The 21437-nt window shown below is 38.6% G+C and overlaps 1 protein-coding gene across 5 annotated transcripts; it reads right to left on the bottom strand.

Annotated features, from left to right (window-relative positions):
* Nucleotides 1-1168: 1168 nt before the first annotated feature.
* BBS5 (Bardet-Biedl syndrome 5) lies at nt 1169-19470 on the bottom strand. 5 transcript variants are annotated; one of them, XM_057745004.1, is made up of 12 exons: nt 18731-19469; nt 16693-16775; nt 15323-15388; nt 14595-14644; nt 14336-14463; nt 11976-12111; nt 10969-11064; nt 8371-8433; nt 6419-6553; nt 3038-3121; nt 2077-2100; nt 1169-1929 (listed from the first exon to the last, which is right to left on the bottom strand). In XM_057745004.1, exons 1-12 carry the CDS (start codon nt 18787-18789, stop codon nt 1828-1830), a joined length of 1026 nt encoding a protein of 341 aa, XP_057600987.1. In that variant the 5' UTR covers nt 18790-19469; the 3' UTR covers nt 1169-1827. The 5 variants fall into 5 exon arrangements, with proteins under 5 accessions (XP_057600987.1, XP_057600990.1, XP_057600991.1 ...); XM_057745007.1 differs by lacking the exon at nt 18731-19469 and adding an exon at nt 17860-18410; XM_057745008.1 differs by lacking the exon at nt 18731-19469 and adding an exon at nt 18166-18410.
* Nucleotides 19471-21437: the final 1967 nt, after the last annotated feature.

Below are 21437 nucleotides of genomic sequence, written 5' to 3'. Positions count from 1 at the left end.
AAGCCTTATACACCGAAAACAACAACAACAAAACGTAACTAGAATCATAATTTAAGTTGTTCATTATAATAGAACACACCATATTAATTACTGGATGCAGAAGGAATGACTTGAAAAAAATTGATCCTTTGTTTATACACAAATAGCATCATATACTTCTTCATGAAATATTTTATTACAAAATTATGTTCTCACATTTTTTAAAACTCAGTGGGGCTGTAAAAATACTGTGATTTCAAAGGTTGGTATTCTTAAACACGCTGAAAAGAACATAAGCTCCATAAAGTCAGGGATTTGGGAGAGGTTTGCTTTGTTCGCTGCTATAGCCACAGCCGCACGGGTGCTCCGTGAATATTTGTTGAATGAATGAATGAATGCCTCCACATCAGGGAATTATGTATTTTTAAACTTCAAGGTCTCCATCCATGAGTAAAGGTTTTTCCCCTTATTTTACATCACGGTGAAGTCAATGGTACTGTCAGCTGCTAAAACAACAGCTGAGAGTAGAGCTCATTGACTCTCTTTCCATTTATAGATGCCACTAAAGGTTTTAACAGACTAGAAAAAACTAACAGCTGCTCCCTTGTTTAAACAATAAATGACTCATTTCTCTTTACACGTAACAACTAACATTTGAAAAGATTAATGAGTCAGGTGCAAACACCGCGATAGGACGTTTGAGATTATTCCTTACTAATCGGCAATTTTACAGTCTGTTTTGCTTGAAAAACTATTGAAACAATATTCCGAGCTGCATTTTGTGACCTGTATACATTTTTCAAGCAACATTTCCCCCCTAATACAGGTTATTATAACCCCATCCCTTAAAAATGTATAAATCCTTTCCTACTTAAATGAAGAAACCAATTTATAGCTTTTGTTCATTGATTTTTATTAAACTCAGGTTAGCACTTGATTGTAATGTGTGTCTATGGTTGTACATACAGCTGCAACGTATTTTAAATGATTTTACACACCCACTTTTTTCACTCTGGAAAAAGAGGGCTCCTTTGGCTAATTTTCATGTTTTGACAAAAGTTTCTTATAATGTTTCTTCATACTGAAGCAGTGGCAAAAAACACTGATGCCAGAGAGGTCACCAAGAAATCAGAAAATAATATCATATTTTTGAAAACTTCAAAGAAGTTTCAATGAATACAAACAAGCGGAACGTCAATAAATGAACTATTTATTTACAAACTAATTAAAACTATTTCCTTACAAAATAAATGTATTCTTGTCAAAACGATATTGAAATTATTTACAAAATAGTGCCCCAAACTTTACATAGGGGTTGATATCCTCCAAAGTTAGCTATAATTTTTAGTTTTTACATAAATGATTACCTAAAAATGACAAATTTGTTTGTAATTTATATTCGAGTTGGCTTACGTTTCGAGCTATGTGATAAATATATTTAAACCAGATTTTTAATAATTTATAATTAAAAAAGCAGTATTTTGATTACTCCATAAGAATAGTCTTATGCTTTTAAATAACTTTCAAAACATTTAATGGTACCGCATAAATTCTTTATTAAACTCAACATGATACAGTCTTTTAATATCCACAGACTAATAATTTATAAGTTTTAGGTACAAAATAAACATATTTACAACACACCAGATACATTTCGATTACAATTTCAAATATAATTTTTAGAAAACTGGCAGTAAAATCTTAGATAAATGAGTTTTCCCTTAATCATTAAAAAACTCTCTCAAAAGCTTTTTCTGAAAATGTAAAAACTATTCCATGCCTTATAGCAGGCGACTAGTATCTTTAATCTTGAAATATCTTTAAATAGAAATCCAGCTCAACTCAAGATCAACTCATTACTTCCCAAAGTCCCTGCAGGGTGAATCCATCCTTCAATTTCTCTATTGCAAGCCCCAGTTCTTCTGAAAACACAGGTTCACGATCTTGTTGCTTTTTGGGAGGTAAGAGGGTGAGATGGGAATAGAGAAGGTGGGCAAGGAAGAAGAAAAAACAAAACAGGTTTCACATAAGTTTATGAATACTAAATACTGGAACAGAGAAAGCTTTCTTCATATACTATAAGTAAAATATCCTTACCTTATTGCCATCCGCAAAGTAAGCCTATAAGACAAAGAAAATTATATTTCATGTACTTGACATATAATAGGTTAACAGGCTAAGGAACAGGTAATTAATTTACACAACAATTCTGTAACCAACTGTATTTTATATTCTGTTACTCTGTGCCTAATGGTTTTCTCACCTATCTTTACAATGCTGGTAGCAGAATTCACTTCTTCTGTCAATTATTATTAATGTCTTCAAGAGTTACGCTTTACACACTAAAAATGTTTTGTAATTAGTGTATAATTAGCATTGTTAACTTGAAAGGAGATAAAAAGAATGCCTTAGCAGCTATAAAATTTCACTCCTACTTTTGGTTTAGAAGACGCTGGCAAAACAAAACAAAGGAATCAGTGCTTCAATGTGTCAGCAAATGCCTATGCTGAGGTATACTTATTTCACACTTTGCTCAGAAACTTTCACGCCCAGAGAGGTATTCTATTCAGATTCACAGACCACAGTATATAGAAAGTATTATTATTATTTTGGCTATTAATTAAATAATACAAATTTGGAAACAAGAAAGTTTGCTGTTCAAATAGAAATCCATTTTAAGATAATATGCCTATAAATTGAAAGGGGGGAGGGAGGTCCATCTCATAAATATTACTTATGGAAAGTACAGATTTTAAATTAATTAACTATATTTAACATATTCCATTGTCTTAAAGTATGAAAAGACTTTTCACATATCTGAAATCCTCTGAATAAGTATGTTCTCAAACTATTTCCCAGTCTAGAAATTTAAAAGTATTTTCACACACACAAAAAATCCCTAACTTGAAAAAAAATTACTCTCCAACTCATGTTTAAGACACTCTAAAAAGGCTCAAGTTCTATGGCATTTTACACACTTAAACCATTATGTAATTAAACATGACTCAGATAAAGAAAAATCACAGGAAATTCGGTGGCTTTCTTTTGTGATGCTCACCACAAAAGCGTCTGCGTGATCGCCAGAGTCTATTTCTACATCATCTTGAATTTGTTCGACTGTCAGAGCTTCAAGGGGCTGTGGCTGAAAAATCAGTAGATGTTGAAAAAAAAAAAAAAAAAAAGAAAGGAAAATAAAATCAGTAGATGTTAAAATACATCAGAGACAATATTAATCAAATAATTTTAGTAACATGTGCTGTGAGAATTGTAAATACCTGTAAAAGGATACAATTACCTACTATGCAAGCCTTACAAAAATTACTGCATAATTTATACTCTATTACAACATGAATAATCAAATGAGTCAGTTAAACCTAAGCTTTTAAATCTGAAGTCAATATCATCAAAACATTTAAAATGATAAATTTACACAAATTTAATATGATACTTAGAAATATCCACAAAGAAAAAATTCTCATTGGACTTTATCTGATTTTCTGATAGTTAAAAACCTATCTGATAGTTTAAAAAAACCTAACTTTTGTATAATAGCAAATTTTAAATTTTCCTCAAAATAATCATTAAATAGAATTTGTGAAAAAGGAAATTTGTAAAAAAAAAGAACTCAGATTTGTACAGAATATTCTGAACGTAAAGCAGATTAAATATAGTGCTGATATCTATTAATTCATTTTTCAAATATCTGAATATCTTTAGTGTATGAGGTGCTATGCTGGTACCACCATACATATAAAGTCTGCCCTTACCACAAAGGGTGTGTAATCTAGTGCGGAGTGAAGGAAAGGACAAAACACAATTATAAGTAACTAAATATCAGGCTGAACTGTATGAAATTACCATTTTAGTCAAAAATGGTCAAATATTAATATCATACGGTTCAACCTACAAAAAATAGCTGTAACAAATGCAGTATCTATTATAATAGAAGAGTTTGGAGACAGCACAACTTCTTGCTTGTGCAAGCCAGAAACTTTCATGAAGAAAAGGCTGGCATGTGACCCAGAGCTTTTAGGATAAGGATGATTCTCACAGGCGGGATTACCGGAAAGGGTACTCCTGGCCGAGGGGATCAGTATCAGCAAAGGTGAGAAACCACAGGATATGGCCGAAGATCCAATACGGTCAAAACATGAGCGTCCCATGAGACAGAAGGAGAAAAGCAGGAATATTGTGCTGAACGAGGCCAGGGAGTATCACTCGCACTGAAGTCTGTGTGAACAATATTCTTTAGAGCTGGGCAGTGCACAGCCTATAGAGCCAGACACTGGCTGTGCAGATAAGGTGGGAAAGGTAGACTGAAGTCTACTGAAAGTTTTTAATACCAGCTCAGAGAATGGGGACTATTTATAGGTAGCTGGTGGGCCCGAGCTGATGGTGGAAGTGTACTGCCGACAAGAGAGTGATCTGATGGCGGAGTCCGAGGACAGCTGGCGTTTCAGCCACATTCAGAACAGTGTGACTGTGTACAAGTAAATCACCCTATCTGAGCCTGAGACCCCCTAACTGCGAGACAGGGATGACAGTGACGGTGACACTTCACAGCATTTCCTGCGAGGGTTGAACGAGATGAGGCATATAACCTTCTTAGAGCAAAGAGCAGGCATTCAACACAGTCATTTAACAGCCATGAATATTCACTAAGAGTCTGTTATATGCTGGTTTTGATTGCTGGAGACATAGCGATTAAAGAAAACAGACAAAACCCCTGACTTGATGTAGATTATTTATAGTGGAGGAGACTGATTAGTGTCACCAAAAATCAAGCAAGCAAATGAGCAAACAAGCAGAATAAGGGATAAAAAAGTGATGGGGGTTGTTGTTTTAGATGGAGAGTCAGGTGGCTTTGGAGTAAGGACTTCCATGTGGTGACTGAGTGAGCTACCATGCCTGGTTAGTATTATGTACTGAGGGCCAAAGAAGGGGAAAAGGGGAGAAATGAGGGGTAGAGAGAGAATGGGTAGGAGAACTGACACAGAGTGTCTCCCACATGCCAGCCACGTTATGGACATGAGCAATAACTTTGTGAGAGAGTATCTTCATTGTATAACGTAAAAACTGAAGCTCATATTTGCCTAGGATCACAAATAAATGGTGAAATTGGGACTGAAGTCAGGTTTGTCATATTCCAAGGACCATACTTGTTCTACCACATTATTCTACAAGCAAAAGTAGCAAAGGAAACTGCAGTTTGAATGGAAAGAATGGGATAGGAACAGGGGAGACACGTATAATTGACTGAATGTGTAAAACAAGATATGGGAAAAAATAAAAAAGGAAAACCCCAGGGTTTTGAGCACACCTGACTTTGACAATGTTAAAAATAAATAAGTAGTAAATAAATAAATAGATAAATCAGCAAGATACTGCTTTTTAGAAAAATAAGAGTATAGGTATGCCAAGTGTGAGATACTCAACCATGTCCTAGTGGTATCTTACTGACTTGCAAAATTATTAATTACACTACTAAGATAAACTTTTAAATGAGAAATTCAATTCATGTTATTTGGAATGCTCATCTATGTGAAAATATTCAAGAATATTTGGAACCATGATAAGCCAAGACAGTGTGCCAAGATCAGAAAGATTTGGGAGTCAGCTACAGAAGTACAAGTTGAAGAAACTGGAGGAGGGGGTGATATGACTGAGGAATACATAGAGAAAGGGAGAATGCTGAGTGCAGACTGTGAAGAAGCAGAAAATGATGGCTAAGGAGATGAAACTTAGACTGTATGTACAATACGGTGTCAACAAGCCAGACACAAGTTTCAGCTGGAAAGGGAGGGGATGTATATGGAATCTGACAGGGAGAGAAGCAAATTACGTACAAGGAGCAGAACGAGGCTGAAGTCAGAGAGTTTGAGTTTGTGCTTAGCTGCCCAGTCCTGCTTTTCTGCAGAAACCAGCACTCGTGAGGAAGGCAAAGAGCAGACAGGCAGGCATGACATTCAACATATTTCACAACTGCCACGGAAGAGGCTCTGATGAACAGGAACAGACTCAGGCCATGCTGATGCAGCAGCCTCCTGGAGCTGCTATACTGTGGGTCTCGGGGGGGAAGCGAATGGCGCCTGTGAGGCCTGTAAGGTTTAACCAAACGCTAATGGGTGGCTGACGTCGAATAAAAATAAAGCTGTCAGAGTGAGAAATTCAAGTCTGTCTATATCAGAATAGCCTTGCATACAGGGACATCTTTGGATAGGCTACTACCTAGCTGGGCAGGAATGAATGGAGAAGCACCAGGGAGAAAGCAGGTGGCAGACAAATTAGTGTTGGCCATACTCAGTAAGCACACTCTGTATATTCATCATTTTAAATATAGTTTAAAATTAAATTGTACACAGTGTGTTTATATCTGAATTTTATAGATAGTATAAAGGCAATTTAGCAAACTCTGTATATCATACACTGAACAAATTACCTTTTCTTCCATCTCATAATCCACTCCAAATATAGGACTGGCAGAATAGACTTTGTGAAGTGAATTGATTTCCTTAACTGACTCTTGTAGTTTTTCCACAGGATCTATTTTAAAGCCAAGAACATATCCTCCACTCTACAAGAAAAAATAATGAAAAAACAAAAAACAAGGCTGAAGAATAGTATTTACAGTATAAGATAAACTACAGCTCTGATTGTCCTTATTTCAGAGCACAATATGTAAGCTATTTTTTTTAAATTAAATTTCTCATTATGAAAACTTCCAGCATATACAAAAACAGAAAAGTACAATAAACATCCAGGTAGCCATCGCCCCGCTTCAACAAGCAACAACGCATGGCCAACGCTGTTCCATCTGCAACCTCCGCACCCCCTAAACCTCCTCTCCTCACCCACTCACGATCATTGTGAAGTATATCCAGGTATCACATAACTTCATCTGTAAGTATCAAAGCTAATATTTCAAGATTAAAAAAATACACTATAGAGTGTGAAGGCCAAGGGAACTAAGTTCTTCCTGAGCTAGATCCTGAAAAGGAACAGACTATATATTAAAATATAAAAGGGAATGGCATACCTGAGGCTAGCTCCTTGAAGAATCAGCAAAGAAACCTGACTATGACAGTTTGTTGGAGAAGTATTAAAAAATTAAGTACCCATATGGTGATGGTTGAGAGCATATGCTTGTGTTCAAATCCTGGTTTTACAACAAATTTACTAGCTGTTTAATGCTGGGAAACTTACTTTCCTTATCTTTCTAAGCTTTATTTTTTTTGGCTACCCTGCACAGCATGCAGGATCTTAGTTTCCAGACCAGGGATTGGACCCGGGCCAAGGCAGTGAAAACACCGGGTCCTAACCACTAGACTTCCCATCTAAGCTTTACTTTTCTAACCATACAATGGTTATCAAGTTGTTTTACTAAGTAAACTAATGTATGTATGCCGTTTGGTACAGTTCTTGGAACGTGGTAAGCACTCAGTAAATAGCAGCTAATCTACAGGCCAGTGGAAAGGAGTGAGTAGACATTCATGTTTAAATTTAGAAGAGAAAAATCTTTTTAAAAAATTTATAAAAAATAAGTGCAAAAACCAGGCATAATGGGGCATAGCAGTTTATAAATTAAATACAGCATAATCTGTGTTTGATGGTATAAAATCTCAAATAGGGTATGTGTATCTGTTGCTCAAAGACAGTCTTGTCAATCATTCAGACCTGGAATCAAAACCTAGCCCCACCACTTACTATTATTTGACCATGGGAAGGTTTCTAACTTCTGCAAGCCTCAGTTTCCTCAACTATAAAATGGGGAAAAAATAGTAACTGTATTATAGGGTTATATAAAGAGTGAGATAATATATAAAGAGTCACAACAGTAAGCATCATTAATACGTCTGCCCAGAAGAGAAACATAAGCAGGATTCTTCCCATGGGGACGGTTACTATATGACTTCACACTCTTCATATCTCATGTTATAGCTAATATTCTTTCTCTTAAAAAGAAATTTACTTATTTATTTGATTGACTGATTGACTGGGTTGGGTCTTCGTTGCTGCACACGGGCTTTCTCTAGTTGCGGCGAGTGAGGGCTACTCTTCATTGTGGTGCACAGGTTCCTCACTGCTGTGGCTTCTCTTGTTGCAGAGCATGGGCTCTAGATGCGTGGGCTTCAGTAGTTGCAGCATGTGAGCTCAATAGTTGTGGCTCACGGGCTTTGCGGCTCTGCAGCATGGGGGATCTTCCTGGAGCAGGGAGTGAACCCGTGTCCCCCGCATTGGCAGGTGGATTCTTAACCACTGCGCCACCTAGGAAGACCCTACAGCTAATGTTCTTCTTGGATATAAACTGCTTACTATATAAATAAAACTGAAAATATAGACTACATAGTTTTTAAATCTATTAAAGATTAATAAAAATATAAAGTATCTTACCTGCTGAGAGCTTTCTATGACAAGAGCTAAACCAAATTTTGAATCTCTAATCTTTATTGACCGCTAGATGTAAAATGAAAAAGAAAAAAAAAAAGCTTGTTTTTATTATCTGATAGTGACACTTTAACACAAGTTTTTTCAACTTTTATACAGTAACTACTTCTCATAGTCTAAACAACAGAACTCTTCCTCTTCCCTTTTTCCTTACACTCCTATAGGGATCAAGTAAATGAAAAATTTCATACTGCAAATAGGCGGCACACTTGTAAGGCAATATGTACAAAATTCTGACTTAAATGTACCCTGCTTCAGGAAGTCCACAGCTTTTCTGAATATTTTAAACCAAAGGCCAGCAATCTTTTTAGTTATGCAGAGCCAGTGTCTTCTGTGGCTCCTAAGGCTGGGTTAGTTTTTAAAAGGCACATGTGCCTTCTGTTTCTTACATCACAGATGGCTAAATTCTGAAAGAACCTCCATTCCATTTATTGAAGAAAAGAAAAACAAAGGATGGACACTCATCACTGGACATCAAGGAAGGCTGGGATAGTCAAATGTAATTAACTCAACTGGCCAGTGTGACATAAGCACGAAGCTTGGCCAGCAGATGTGCAATGACACCAGTGGCCTGGGAGAAGGGTAGAGGGGTAGAAGCATCACAACATGCAGGACCTGTAGAAAGTGACACAAAATGCACTTGCTGGCAGGGTTAGCGAGAACCATGGAGGGTCTACCATTATGACCAGCAGACCAAAAAGTCCAAGAAAGATGATAATCTGGGGTAGGTGATGGCATATCACACTTCCAGACAGATGGGCATTGGAAGTTGAGCAAAAGAGAGAGCGAAAGAGAGAGAGAGAGAGAGAGAGAGAGAGAGAGAGAGAGAGACAGACAGACAGACAGACAGACAGACAGACAGCCTGAATGGTAATTGTTATGAAAACCTGGCCTTCCATCTAGACTACTTCACACCCTGCCAGGAGTACACACAGTCCTGGTTAAGTACCACAGAATACTGGAATCCTGGTTGTGAATAAGTCATCTAACCAGGTAACTGGGGCTGACACAGGCTGGTAAGATAGAAACTGGCAAGAAAATACATGTATAAATATACATCTATAGGAGTGGAGTCAGGGCAGTGGCTGAGGCCCAGAGCTGAAGTTAGAACATGACCTCCCCCAGTGACAGACTGTGATGATATCAGATTGCAAGTTGTTTGGGCCAGGCCAAACTCATTCCAGAATCTGTATTTGGCAACTGCATTCTTAAATAACAAAAGTATCCTACTTGAAGAACAGAAAGCACAAGGTTGTTTACTACTCAGTAATTATTCAGCATAAAAATGCAATATACAACAGCAATGAACAATACAAACATCAATTTATCAAACACCTATGTAGACAGTCACATATTCCCATCTTTAGATGGCCAGAAATAATTTTCTTCCTATCAGATCCTATGATTTTTTTGTTTAATGTGTTGCTTTTCTCCACCAGATTGAAAGCTCCTTAAAGACAGAAACTCATTCTGGTTCATGAGTTTCATCCCTGAGCATAGAGTAGGTGCTCAGTATTTGGCAAATCAATGATCAAATATTTTAAGGTAACTCAGAAATCAAACAATTTAGCAAAATACAGGCTTGGGAATATTTTGCAAAGAATTATCTTTCTCATAGGTCAAGAGGTCTCTTTAAAAAAAATGACATTTTCCAGATATCACATACATTGTATCTAATACTCAATTAACATTTATTAATGAAAGTATTTGGTCTTAAGACTACTTATATTCTATAATAAGAGTGATTATCATAGGATAACCTTACAGGATTTTCATTAACTATTTTTATGTTCCATCTAATTTGCACGCAGGTCCGATAAGCAGGTTCTTTTTTAATATATAAAATGAAATTCTTCAGTTTATTGGAGTTTACTGTTTGTTTCACTGAATCACATACATACCATGAAAGCAGCAGCAGAGCAAAAAGAAACACCTTTATCTACTCCCAAAACAAACTGGTCTCAGGGAAATTAGTTATTCTGAATTTTAACAGCTTTAATATAAGCTAAAACCATTATCACTAAAAACCATCTTGATTGCTTTCACCGAAACTGTAGTATGAAACAGGCTTATAATACATGCTGTATCTAAATACAATAAAAACAGCTCACTCACAGAATTAATGAATTCACTCTGGCTTTAAAAGGTCTGAGCAGAAGAGAGCCATGAAGTGCGTGGGTCAGTGAGCTGAAGCCATGCCAGAGAACCACTACATACGTGCTTCCTGGAAAGGCCATGGAAAACTTCAGGAGCTAAAGTCCCTTAAATAAAATCTAAGAAAAACCACCTTAACCTGTATGATAACTATTTAAATTTTTAGAATCCAGTATATTTCTCTCTTAATAGCAAGTTGACAATGGTGCCGTTTCCCTTGCATGTAAGTACCACTGGGTCTTTTCTGATGACCAACATTTAAAAGTATGCTCTCAGCTAAACTGTTGCCACCAGGGAGAGAGCTCATCTAATCCCAAAAGTCCTATTAACTGTTGAACAGAAATTATTTATGCTACATTAAAATAAGGTCATCAAAATGCATGCACTCACAATTTGCAGGTATGGTATACTGACGTTGAAGCTGTCATTCATATTTGCATGCCACACAATTCTCACATTGGTAATAAAAAAGGTTCCTAAATTTCCCTGTGAAAGAGAGTGATGAGAGAGACATCAATGATCATCTCTGAATACTTACTCTTTATTTCCTAAACATGAGAAAAATTCTGATTATTACAGCAGCATAAAATACCAGAATGGAATATTATGAGGAGTATTCAGATGGGGAGCTGTCTATATCCTAGAGAATAGTTATCATAGTTTAAAACTAGGACTTTTTAAGTGAGCGAAGTTTATTTACAATTTAAGCTTATGATTCCATGTTTAGCAAGAGCTCTTCAATCAAATGCTACAGCTTCACCAGAGTGGTTATCAGTCGAATCTAGGCTGTAACACCCACAAAGGTTGCAAACTGTTCTTAGTAAGAGACAAATTTTTCTCTAGAAATTGATTTGTTTCTTATTCCAACTATTAGTTGCTTATATGTTTCATCTGGTCATAATTTCAAGAGGAAATGAAAAGTTACAATCATGGATATAGGAGTCACCAAATGAGTTTTATGTTTAATACCATAAAGACTGGATTAAAAGGCTTCTGTGACTGTCCGCCCTATGGCTCTCCTCAATTAGCCATATTATCACGGTGTGGAGGGTAGTGTGGAAGACAGGGAAGAGCGTGGCTGTGGGACAAACTAGATGTGGAGGTCACTTAATTCTTTAGGGCCTGAGTTTTTCATCTGTAAGTGAATAGGGACTGGACTAGATGATCTTCAAAGCCGATTTCAGCTCTAAAGTCTGCACAGAACAAATGTTGCTAAAAAGAACATAAAACCATACAAATATGAAAATCAGAACATTGTTTATATCAAGAGCTATAATGTTAATTTATTAAAAGCTATAATGCTAATTTTAACAGTTAAATATACAAACCCAATCATAAACGGAAAAATGATTACCAAAAAAAAGCACCAAAAGGTTCATTAGTTCTTTGCATGGTACCTGATCACTGGATAAATTCCATACTCCATTGATTTTATCATATACATGTTCTCGTGGTAATAATCTTAGTTGCTTATTTTGAATTAGTGCACTTCTCAATTTAAAATCACGATACATTTTAGAAGTTTCATATGCTCTATAAAAAAAGAACAAGAGACTAATCCAAACTGAAAATGTGATTTTCTTAGATTATGTTTACTTATTTACAAAAATACACAGCTGTACACTCAGTTATTCAGGTAAATTAAAAATTTTCTCCTTGTCAATAAGTTTCAGTGATTATAGTCTTCTGTACACATTTGTCATTTCAGTGTAGTATTTACACATTTTATCTCAGTAACCTATATCTTAGATGCCTAATTTTTAAGACAATATATGTAGTATAGCACAAATTAGAGGAAAACAATGCTTGCAAAAATAGACATGGAAATTCATTTTTCTATCAAAAAGCTTCCCTTCCTTTCTCTGTTTTTGTTAAAGGCACCATTATTCTTTTGACATAAGTATGAGTGCAATTACTTTTCTCACTGAAACCTGAAAACATGCTCTCATCTACCTTTATATAGAAAATCAGAATGAAACTGTACCAACTCCAAAAGAGACCCTAGAACTCTGTGTGTGTGTGTGTGTGTGTGTGTGTGTGTGTGTGTGTGTGTGTGTGATAAAAACCCCATAACTTTGTTTTCTTTCCATGTCTCTGTATTGATAAATAATAAAAACAGCAGAAAAATCTTATTAACTTTTGGTTAATTCTAATTTTAACTCCTCAAAAATACAGGCTAATTTACCCTTTCAATAAAACTAAAGGGTTTTCTTACCCTGAATAACTTTAGATGTCATTTACATAAATTATAATATGTATTGTTAAACTCCTGATTTTTACGTTAATTAATCTTCTGATATATAAATTATGAAAGAGCAGGATTCGAGTATTTGACTACAAATCTTAATTTCCTTTGCGGCTGTAATCATCAGTATTTAACCAGTGGAAAAAATGGAAACTATGCTATAAATTGTTTTGGGGAACATAATATTTTTATACTATTAAAGAAAAGCAGCTTTCCTGCTCCCTTCATACTCCATTTTGTATTACTTCTCTAAGTAAAGTGAAATAAAGAGATAAGAATTAGGTATATGCCTAACAGAACTTAAAAAATATGTTTTCACACAAAAACTTGTACATGAATGCTCACAGCAGTATTAATTATTCCTAATAGCAAGAAGTGGAAACAACCCAAATGTCTATCAACTGGTGAGTGGATAAACAAAATGTGTCCATACAATGAGATCTTCTTCAGCTATAAAAAGGGATGACATACTAATATAAGCTACAACAAGCAGCATGCTTAAAAAAAATTACATAAGTGAAAGGAGACAGTTATAAAATGCCATTATATTGTATGATCCCATTTATATGAAATGCTCAGAATAGGCAAATCCATAGAGACAGAAAGTAAATCTGTGGTTGCCAGGGGCCATGGGGATGAGGGAATGGGGAGTGATTACTGTGGGGTTTCTTTTTGGGGTGATGGAAATATTCTGGGATTGAGTAGCGGTGAATATACCAACACTACCAAACTGTAAACTTTAAAATGGTAAATTTTATGTTATGTGAATTATATCTCCAAGAAAATCAAACAATTATATAGATTAAAAAATCATCAACAGGATTTAAAAATAACAACTAGGAAACTAAGAAATAAATTTGCAATGTACATGACAGATAGAAGTAAAATTAAGAAGTTTACAAGAGAAAACTATATAGCCAAAATATATGAAAAATTTCAACAGCACTGGTAATAAAAGCAATTCAAATTAAAACAATGCTATATATACATACCATATATATCTATATGTATAAATTTTTGTCTGTCTGTATTTTTTTTTTTAGCCTGTCATCTTAGCCAAGCTTTTAAAAATAAATCATGGTACTTGGGGCTGGTTAAAAAAAAAAAGAACTGAGGTAGTAAAAAGAATAATTAAGAAAACAAAAGACCAAAACAACCACAAAACAAAACTCTTTAGAGAAATCACCCACTCATGTCTTCTATTGTTAAAAAAAAAAATCTTAATTTCTTAATTGCATGATTCAACTTGGTTATCTACATTGAATGAATCCTCTATTTCATTTCTAACTACCTTGGTAACTAATTTAATAGAATTTTTGGCAGTTTTATGTGTTTTATAAACACCTTCAAAGTGTTTATTAACTGGTAATGCTACATGTCCTACCTATCTTCAGGATGTTTGCAACAGAGCTTGGAGGAAGACAGCACCACAGGTTAAAATTTTATCCTCTAAACCTTTATATCACAGAATTACCTTAAAAATATTCAATAATCTATAAAGTATTACCATACCTGTGTACTGCAATCACAGAAGTAAAAAGTCTAGGACTTCCAGGAACCAAATTGGTAAATATAAACTCAAAACGAGTACTGTTACATTTTGTTAGTATATAAAGAGCTTCGGTTTGGCCTCGTAATTTCTGTAAAAACAAATTTATTTAAAACTTCAGATTTTAAGAGCAATTTCTCATTTACAGTGAGAACAAACATCAACCTCGAATATCTACTGTTTCTTCACTATATATATTTCAATAAGATTTTTCAGACTTACAGAATTAGCAGTCCTTGTTGTAATATTCAATATGCAGTTGTAACCGATAGCTAAAATTTAAAAGTAAAGAATTTAAAGAACATGATACAAACTGAGGAAAAAAACTATATATACAGAACTTTTCAGTTTAAAAAATTAAATATATATAAAAATACAATTAATTTTTTTAATGAAATATACACAAATTTAAGTTAAATAATTAAAAGGACTAGAAAATTCTGCCTCTTCTGAACAAATAAAAACATTCACAACATGGGGAAAAAGGTTTGCTTCTCTAAAACCTATACAGTATTATTTCATAAAAATCTTAGCACCACAACATCAACAGAAAAAGTCTAGCTGGATAATCTACAACAGCTTTAAAAACAAGTGAAACAAAATCAAACACAATGAAAGGTTGTACTTTTATTAGAATTTAGATCTCCCTTCTTTGGTATTACTTGAAACAGGTTATAGCAACTTTCAAAGTAAAGTAAAAAACAAAACCAAGAATCATTCAATGTAAAAGCACTAATCTTGTATATGTCCAAGAGACAAAATGGACAGACTGAAAAAACATTCCTTCTGCATTATGAAGCAGTCTGTGGTTAGTCTAGGACTTCTGAAGTTTTTGTGAATTAAAGTTTTACACATATTTCATGGTATAGCTTTCTTTGTATCAAGAGCCACTGTGCAAGTTTACTTGACAATTTTTTTTTTCTTCTGTGCTTTCTAACAAAGATACTTACAAAGATTGACTCTGGGTAATGCCAAAGAGTGCCAGATAATTCTTAAATTTGTTACTAAGAGTCTACCTAAAAGCAAACAAACAGAAAAATCAATTACCTTAAATAAGGACCTTAAATAATTTTTGCAGGATTGAATGAGGTGGACATGAAACTTCTAGTCCAGTACCAACAGCCACACCCACAGATGTTTTCCACACATTTACTAACTGAAATACTTACTATGTATATCCATCCTAGGTAAGGTATATAATGTGTGACTCAGAATCCAGGAGAAACAAAATCTGACAGTTACAAAAAAATACAGGTATTCACTGCCAACAGCCTGATTTGACTCAACTGATAGAGGAGAAAACTCTGTACTGTTTCTTTTATTTCCTCAATAGAAGCTGTTCCAGGGGCCCCAGCAGGTCATATGTGTCCAGCTGAATATGAGTACAGGACAGTATAATTACGAAGCCATTCAGTGAGATCACACTTCTCAAAACACTCACATATATATATGAATCCCTGCCACACGAGCACTCTCTCAGCAGTTCTCATCTAAATGCGCCATAGACTCATACACCGTTTTTTGCTGTGAGCACACTTTTTCCTCACGTGAAGCTATGGCTGGGCTGAAGTCTGTTTGAGGCTTATGCTTTTCATTCTTAGCCTCAGACTGATGTTCTTACACTGAAATATGTACAAAGTTAGATAAACTTCACATCTCAAAGTATGTCCTATGGAATAGTAGTCCCGATAGATGCTCCAAGAGAAAAAAAAAGTCAGGTAAATCTGTGTGTGGTAAACTGTGTGTCTTAGAAATCTGTAACACAATGAGCACATTAGGGTAGATCTGAAATATTCGGAACTAATAAAACTCTCTTAACTTTATGTAACACAACATTTCTTGGGCAAGTTATAACCATGGAATTCTTTTGATGAGTAATCTATAGCCATTTCATACTTCTTTCTCCCTGAAAAAACCCCTAGAATATCTAAAATCAGAGAAACTAAGCCTGTGTGAGTGCTGGAGTGAGATGGGATAGGGGGTTCTAAAAACAAAGGGAGGTGTTCTCAAGAGAAATTGTGGAATATCACAATACATGTTTGACAAATAAGTCACCCAGCATGGCTAGAGTGTAAAGTTCCTACAAGATAACAGAAGACTAGACCTGTGTCTATCAGTTGGGGTCAAGCAGAAAAGAGATGGCTCACTTAAATTAGGATAACAGGTTTATTTACAGAAGGACTTATTACAATGGTACAGGGTGGGGCATCAGGAACCATAAGTGACATATAATGCTGCTTCATATCTTATTTTCCAGCTAATATAATTTAATATTTGTAATTTAAATCAGAAATGTAAAATACACTGGAAATATACTCACCTCTATCCCCATTATTTCCTTTGGTGTCTTCAATTGAATCTAAACAATCAATAAGGATTTCTCCAGGTCTTGTTTTCATTTGTCTAAAATAAATATAAAGGCTTTAACTTTTTAGCTACAGCTACACCTGCTTACAATCTAGTGAGGGAGAGAAAAAGACATATGCATATAAAACAGACAAAAGTATAAACAAAACAATACCTAATGCTCAGGAATTTAAAAATAAGGTTTTCAAGAACTTAAAGAACCCGGAAATCAAGTGAGGCGTGGCGTGACCAGTGACATGCAGAAAAGCCAGAACTAAAAGAGAGGAAGGATTTGGAAAGATAAAAGAGAGAGAGGAGAATCTATGATTAAAGACCAGAAATAAAAAATGGTAAGAGAATGTGGGAAGACTGGTCTGGCTGGGGAAGAAGGTACACGTTGAGAGGCAGTGAAAAATACAGTAGGATAAGTAAGAAGGAACCAGATCATGGAGAACCTAGAATGCCAGTCTGATAGATATGGGCTTTTATCCTGTGGACAGTGGAGAAGCCCTGGAGGTTTCTCAGTAGAGCAAAAGAGTTATGCAGCTATGGAAGGAACAGATTAAAGCAAAGCAACATTAGGACTTGGTAAACAATCAGATAAAGGAGACAAAAGGAAGTAAAGAATGAAGAATAAATTGCTGACAGACAGAATGCAATCTAGAGAAGAAAGAAAGGAAGGAAGGAAGGAAGACCTAGTAGAGTATGTGGGAGAGCCTTCTAACATTCTCAATAAAGCCAACTCAATCATCTACTGGAAGTATAGACACGATCATATTACTCCCCTGCTTAAAAGCCATCTTATCCCACCGCCTAGAAGATGACGTCCAAAATCCTCAACTAAATATTTCACTTTCTGGCTAATCTACCTTTGTATTTACACCTCCTTTCTCTACCTGCCAGACCTACCTTCTAGCCAAGGAGATTTATACCTCTAAGACTGCATCTAATTTTTTTTTCTTTTCTTCCTTTCCTTTTTTCTGGAATACTCTCCTCCTGTCTCCCTAGCAAGGTCCCGACCATTCATCAGGGCTCAACTGAAATATTATTTTTCCTTTGAGGCCTTCCCTAGGAAGAAGAAACTCTTCTGTTTCTATGGCCCCCCCAGCTTTTTGTTCATGTTCTCCATGATGCTCCTTACCACATGTTTTTATAGTCAGTTGTCTACATGCATCTCCTGCACTAGAACGGCGGGACGAGTGTCATCTCCTATTATCTTCAGCTATCAGCAGAATAACCAGTACACAGTAGGTGAGCATCTGCTAAATGCTCAATACACTGAAAATGTCCATGAAATGGACATGTGCTTAAGAACCCTCCAGGAATAACAGAAAAACTCAAAGGACGTGCGCCGTATGTAACTGCTGCTTATAACGTTATGAATTCCCTTCCCTCACAACCGCTTCAAGGATCCAAGACCACGTTAGTATTGGGTATCTAGCCACACCTAAGCCTGGGAGGTGAACATTTCGTTTTTCTTTCCGCCTAAGAAAGTTCCGTTCGTCATCAGAGATCCTGAGAAGGGGCCAAGAAGCTCCCAAGCATCAACGCAAGGACCCCGGCCTTCCCGCTTCCCGACACCTCACATCCCACTGGCCCCTCTCCCCCCAGAGCGCCGGCAGGAGGTTTCTAACGCTCCTCCTCAACACGTGACCATTTCCACAGACGGGGCTGCTGAGGCAGAGGCCCCCTTCTTCCGGCGGGCGGCGTCGGCGAAGAGCCGGAAACGGAGCCCGCCCGAGGAGGGGTCTGGGAGGCTGCCGCCGCCGCCGCCGCCCCCGGAGGCCCGGGCTCGGCCCCCGGGAGGGCGCCCTCCCAGGGGCGCGCCCCGGGCGTCGCTGTCCGAGCCCCGCCTCCGGGGCCCCCGGGGCCGACGCCGCGCGCCAGTCACCCGGGAGGGCCGCGGGGCCCCGCCGGCCCGGGGGCTCCCGGCGGCAGGGCGGCCGGCGCAGGCCCCTCCCGCCCTCGCGAGGCCCGGCCGCCGCGGGTCGGGGGGCCGCCTGGCGACTCACTGCGAGGACACGTCGAAGCGGACGTCCCGGTCCTCCCACAGCGCGTCCAGCGCCGACATGGCGAGCGCAGGGCGCGGGCCGAGCGGCGCGTCGCCGGCTGCCGGGCGACGCCTGTCACGAGGTCTACGGCGGGCGCCGGGGCCCAACAGTCCTGGAGGCCGGGCGCGCGCCTTCCCCGCCGGGCCGGGGTCGGGGCCGCGGCCGAGGAGCGGCTGCTCGGCGTCGGAGCGGCCTGCCGCGCTTGCAGGCCCGCCTCCTTCAGCCGTGCCGCCCAGCCCTGCCGTTTCTCCGCACCGGCAAGAAGTTCAGGCCGAGGGGCTCCGCGGCCGTCCGCTGGCGAGGCGTCGGCGCGGCCCCCGGGGGCCCCCGACGGCGGAGCTGAGGGCTCGCGCGCCGCGTGCTGCGGCCTGAGGCGAGAAGACAGGAAAACCACCCCGCCCGCCCCACACCCGAGGGAGACAGAGCGCGGGACCCCCCACCCGGCCCCGGCGCCTAGGGCTCGCCCTCCGAGGCGCGCGTCTCCGGCCGCGGATCCCCTGCCTGGCCCGCCCTTGCCGCCTCAGCCTCAGCTCAGAGGCGCGCCGGCGCAGGCCTCGCGCTCTCCTCTCGCCGCGCCCTGGGAGCCCGGGGCGCGGAGCAGGCGCGTCCCTCGGCTGCGGACAGTTCTCTAAATCAGCGGTCCCACGTGTGCTGCGGGGACTCCAGGAGGGCCTCGGGATGCTTGCGGGGCACACGCGAGGTCCGGGTGTGTTCCTAGTAAAATCCTTTGCCTTTCTGATTCTCCGTCACCTCTTGAGTGTGCAGAGGAGTTTTTTTTTAGAAGCCACATGATGTGAAGTTGAACGTGGAAGAGATTCGGGAAAACAGCTGTCTTAATATCAAGCTGGCTGTTGAAAAGATTTGCAGACATGTAGAACAGTGTTCCTCTGCTCACAATTGTTTGAAAATATAATTTTAAAAAATGTAATATGTGTTAATATATAATGAGGTTGTTTTTACTTTCTAATGATTTAAGTGAATTTTAAAATCTATCTCAATAAATATCAATGGATATAATCCATATACACGAAAGCTCTTTCAGATCCTCAGTGATACTTTTAAGGGTATAAAGGAGTCCTGGGATCAAAAGTTGGATTTGTAAATTATCTGGTACTCCTGTGTGGCAGGCTTGGTGCCAAATACTGGGGATGCTCATATGAAAGGGATGAGGAGTTTTGCTCAGGTTGAAGAAGGTGATGGAGACAAAGGAACATGTGGTGGACAGAGACAAAAGTGGCCCCCAGTGAGTCATGCCCTTGTATGTTCCTCTCCCCTTGGATGTGAGCAGAACCTGTGACTTGCATCCAGCCAATAAAGTATAGCAAAGATGATGGGATGTAAAAGTGATGGAATATCATTCCCATGTTTATACTATGTTATAAAAGACTGGATCTCAGCTGACTGGAGCCAGAGAGACTCTCCTGCTTGCCTTAAAGAAGCCAACTGCTATGATACTGTCTTTAGTGCCAGTGGCCTCACATTGTATAGGTGCAAGGACATGAAATCTGCCAGCAACTTGAATGAGGCTGGAAGCAGATCTTTCCCCTGTAAAACTTCTGATGAGGCCTTAGCCCCAGGAAATATCTGCATTGCAGCCTGCTTGTGACCCTAAGCAGAAAACCCATGTAAGTCATGTTTGGATTTCTGAGCTACAGAAACAGGGAGATAATAAATGTCTGTTGTTTTGAGCTGCGGTCATTTGCTACATGCTGCAATAGAAAATTAAGAGATTAATATCAGAAGTGGTGTGCGACTCTAAGAAACAGCAGAGGCTATTAGAGCCAGCAAAATTCTACTGGTGGAAAGCAGGCTGATAAAATTACTCACCTGTTGGGAATTCCCTGGTGGTCCAGTGCTTAGGACTTGATGCCTTCACTGCCGGGGCCCGAGTTTGATCCCTGGTCAGGGAACTAAAGATCCTGCATGTTGGGCAGTGTGGCAAACAAACAAACAAATTACCCACCTGTAAACATGCGCTACATTTCCTGAAAAAGCAAGGATGACTCAGAGGATCTGAGAGCCATGGAAGATTATTCCCAGATCTTAAAACTTAAGCAATAAAAATCCAACATTTGCACAGATGGATGTCAGGACAGTTATATGCCAGTGGCTCATTTGTACCTTCCCACCTGTTGGAGTGGAAAGTCTCTAACTGTTCTCCTGTGCGTGTCCCACCATTGCATGATGAGAGTGTTGGGAGCACTGGTCTCTCTAGTTTCACGGGTCACCAAGGGGAATTGTGCTTCGAGGAACTGTACTTGCTGGCTTATAGCCAGGAGCCTGATGTGCTCAGATGTAAATGACTTAGATGATGAGATCTTGTATTTTGAGCCAAAGCTGTCATGTGATGAGAGGGGAACCTTGGGCGGGAGTGAACAGTTTTGTTTTTTTCCTTTAGAAGAGACATGAATTGGTGTGGGCCATAGGCAGAATTCCAGGTGGCTTCTAAGATTCCCACCCATGGTGTACATACCTTGCATAATCCCCTCCCCTGGACTGTGGAAGAATCTATGAATAGGATATCACTCCTGTGGTTAGATTATGTTGTATGGCAAGGAGGAAAGAGTTTTGCAGATGCAATTAATGCCCTTTGAATTAGTCCAAAGGGAGACTATCCTTGGTGGGCCTGAACTTACCAGGTGAGCCTTTTAAAAAAATAATTAATTAA

Source organism: Hippopotamus amphibius, chromosome 8, assembly GCF_030028045.1.
Source record: "Hippopotamus amphibius kiboko isolate mHipAmp2 chromosome 8, mHipAmp2.hap2, whole genome shotgun sequence".
NCBI lineage: Eukaryota > Metazoa > Chordata > Mammalia > Artiodactyla > Hippopotamidae > Hippopotamus > Hippopotamus amphibius.
This window is presented reverse-complemented; position numbering and strand designations above follow the sequence as displayed.

Bases quoted from the DNA above. Each gene is read 5' to 3' on its own strand.
- BBS5 (XM_057745004.1), bottom strand. From the start codon at position 18,789: ATGTCGGCGCTGGACGCGCTGTGGGAGGACCGGGACGTCCGCTTCGAC. The intron at 6,554-8,370 runs GTAAGATACTTT...TTTTTCTTGTAG, and splicing joins TCATAGAAAGCTCTCAGCAG to AGTGGAGGATATGTTCTTGG. The intron at 2,101-3,037 runs GTGAGCATCACA...TTTGTCTTATAG, and splicing joins ATCACGCAGACGCTTTTGTG to GCTTACTTTGCGGATGGCAA.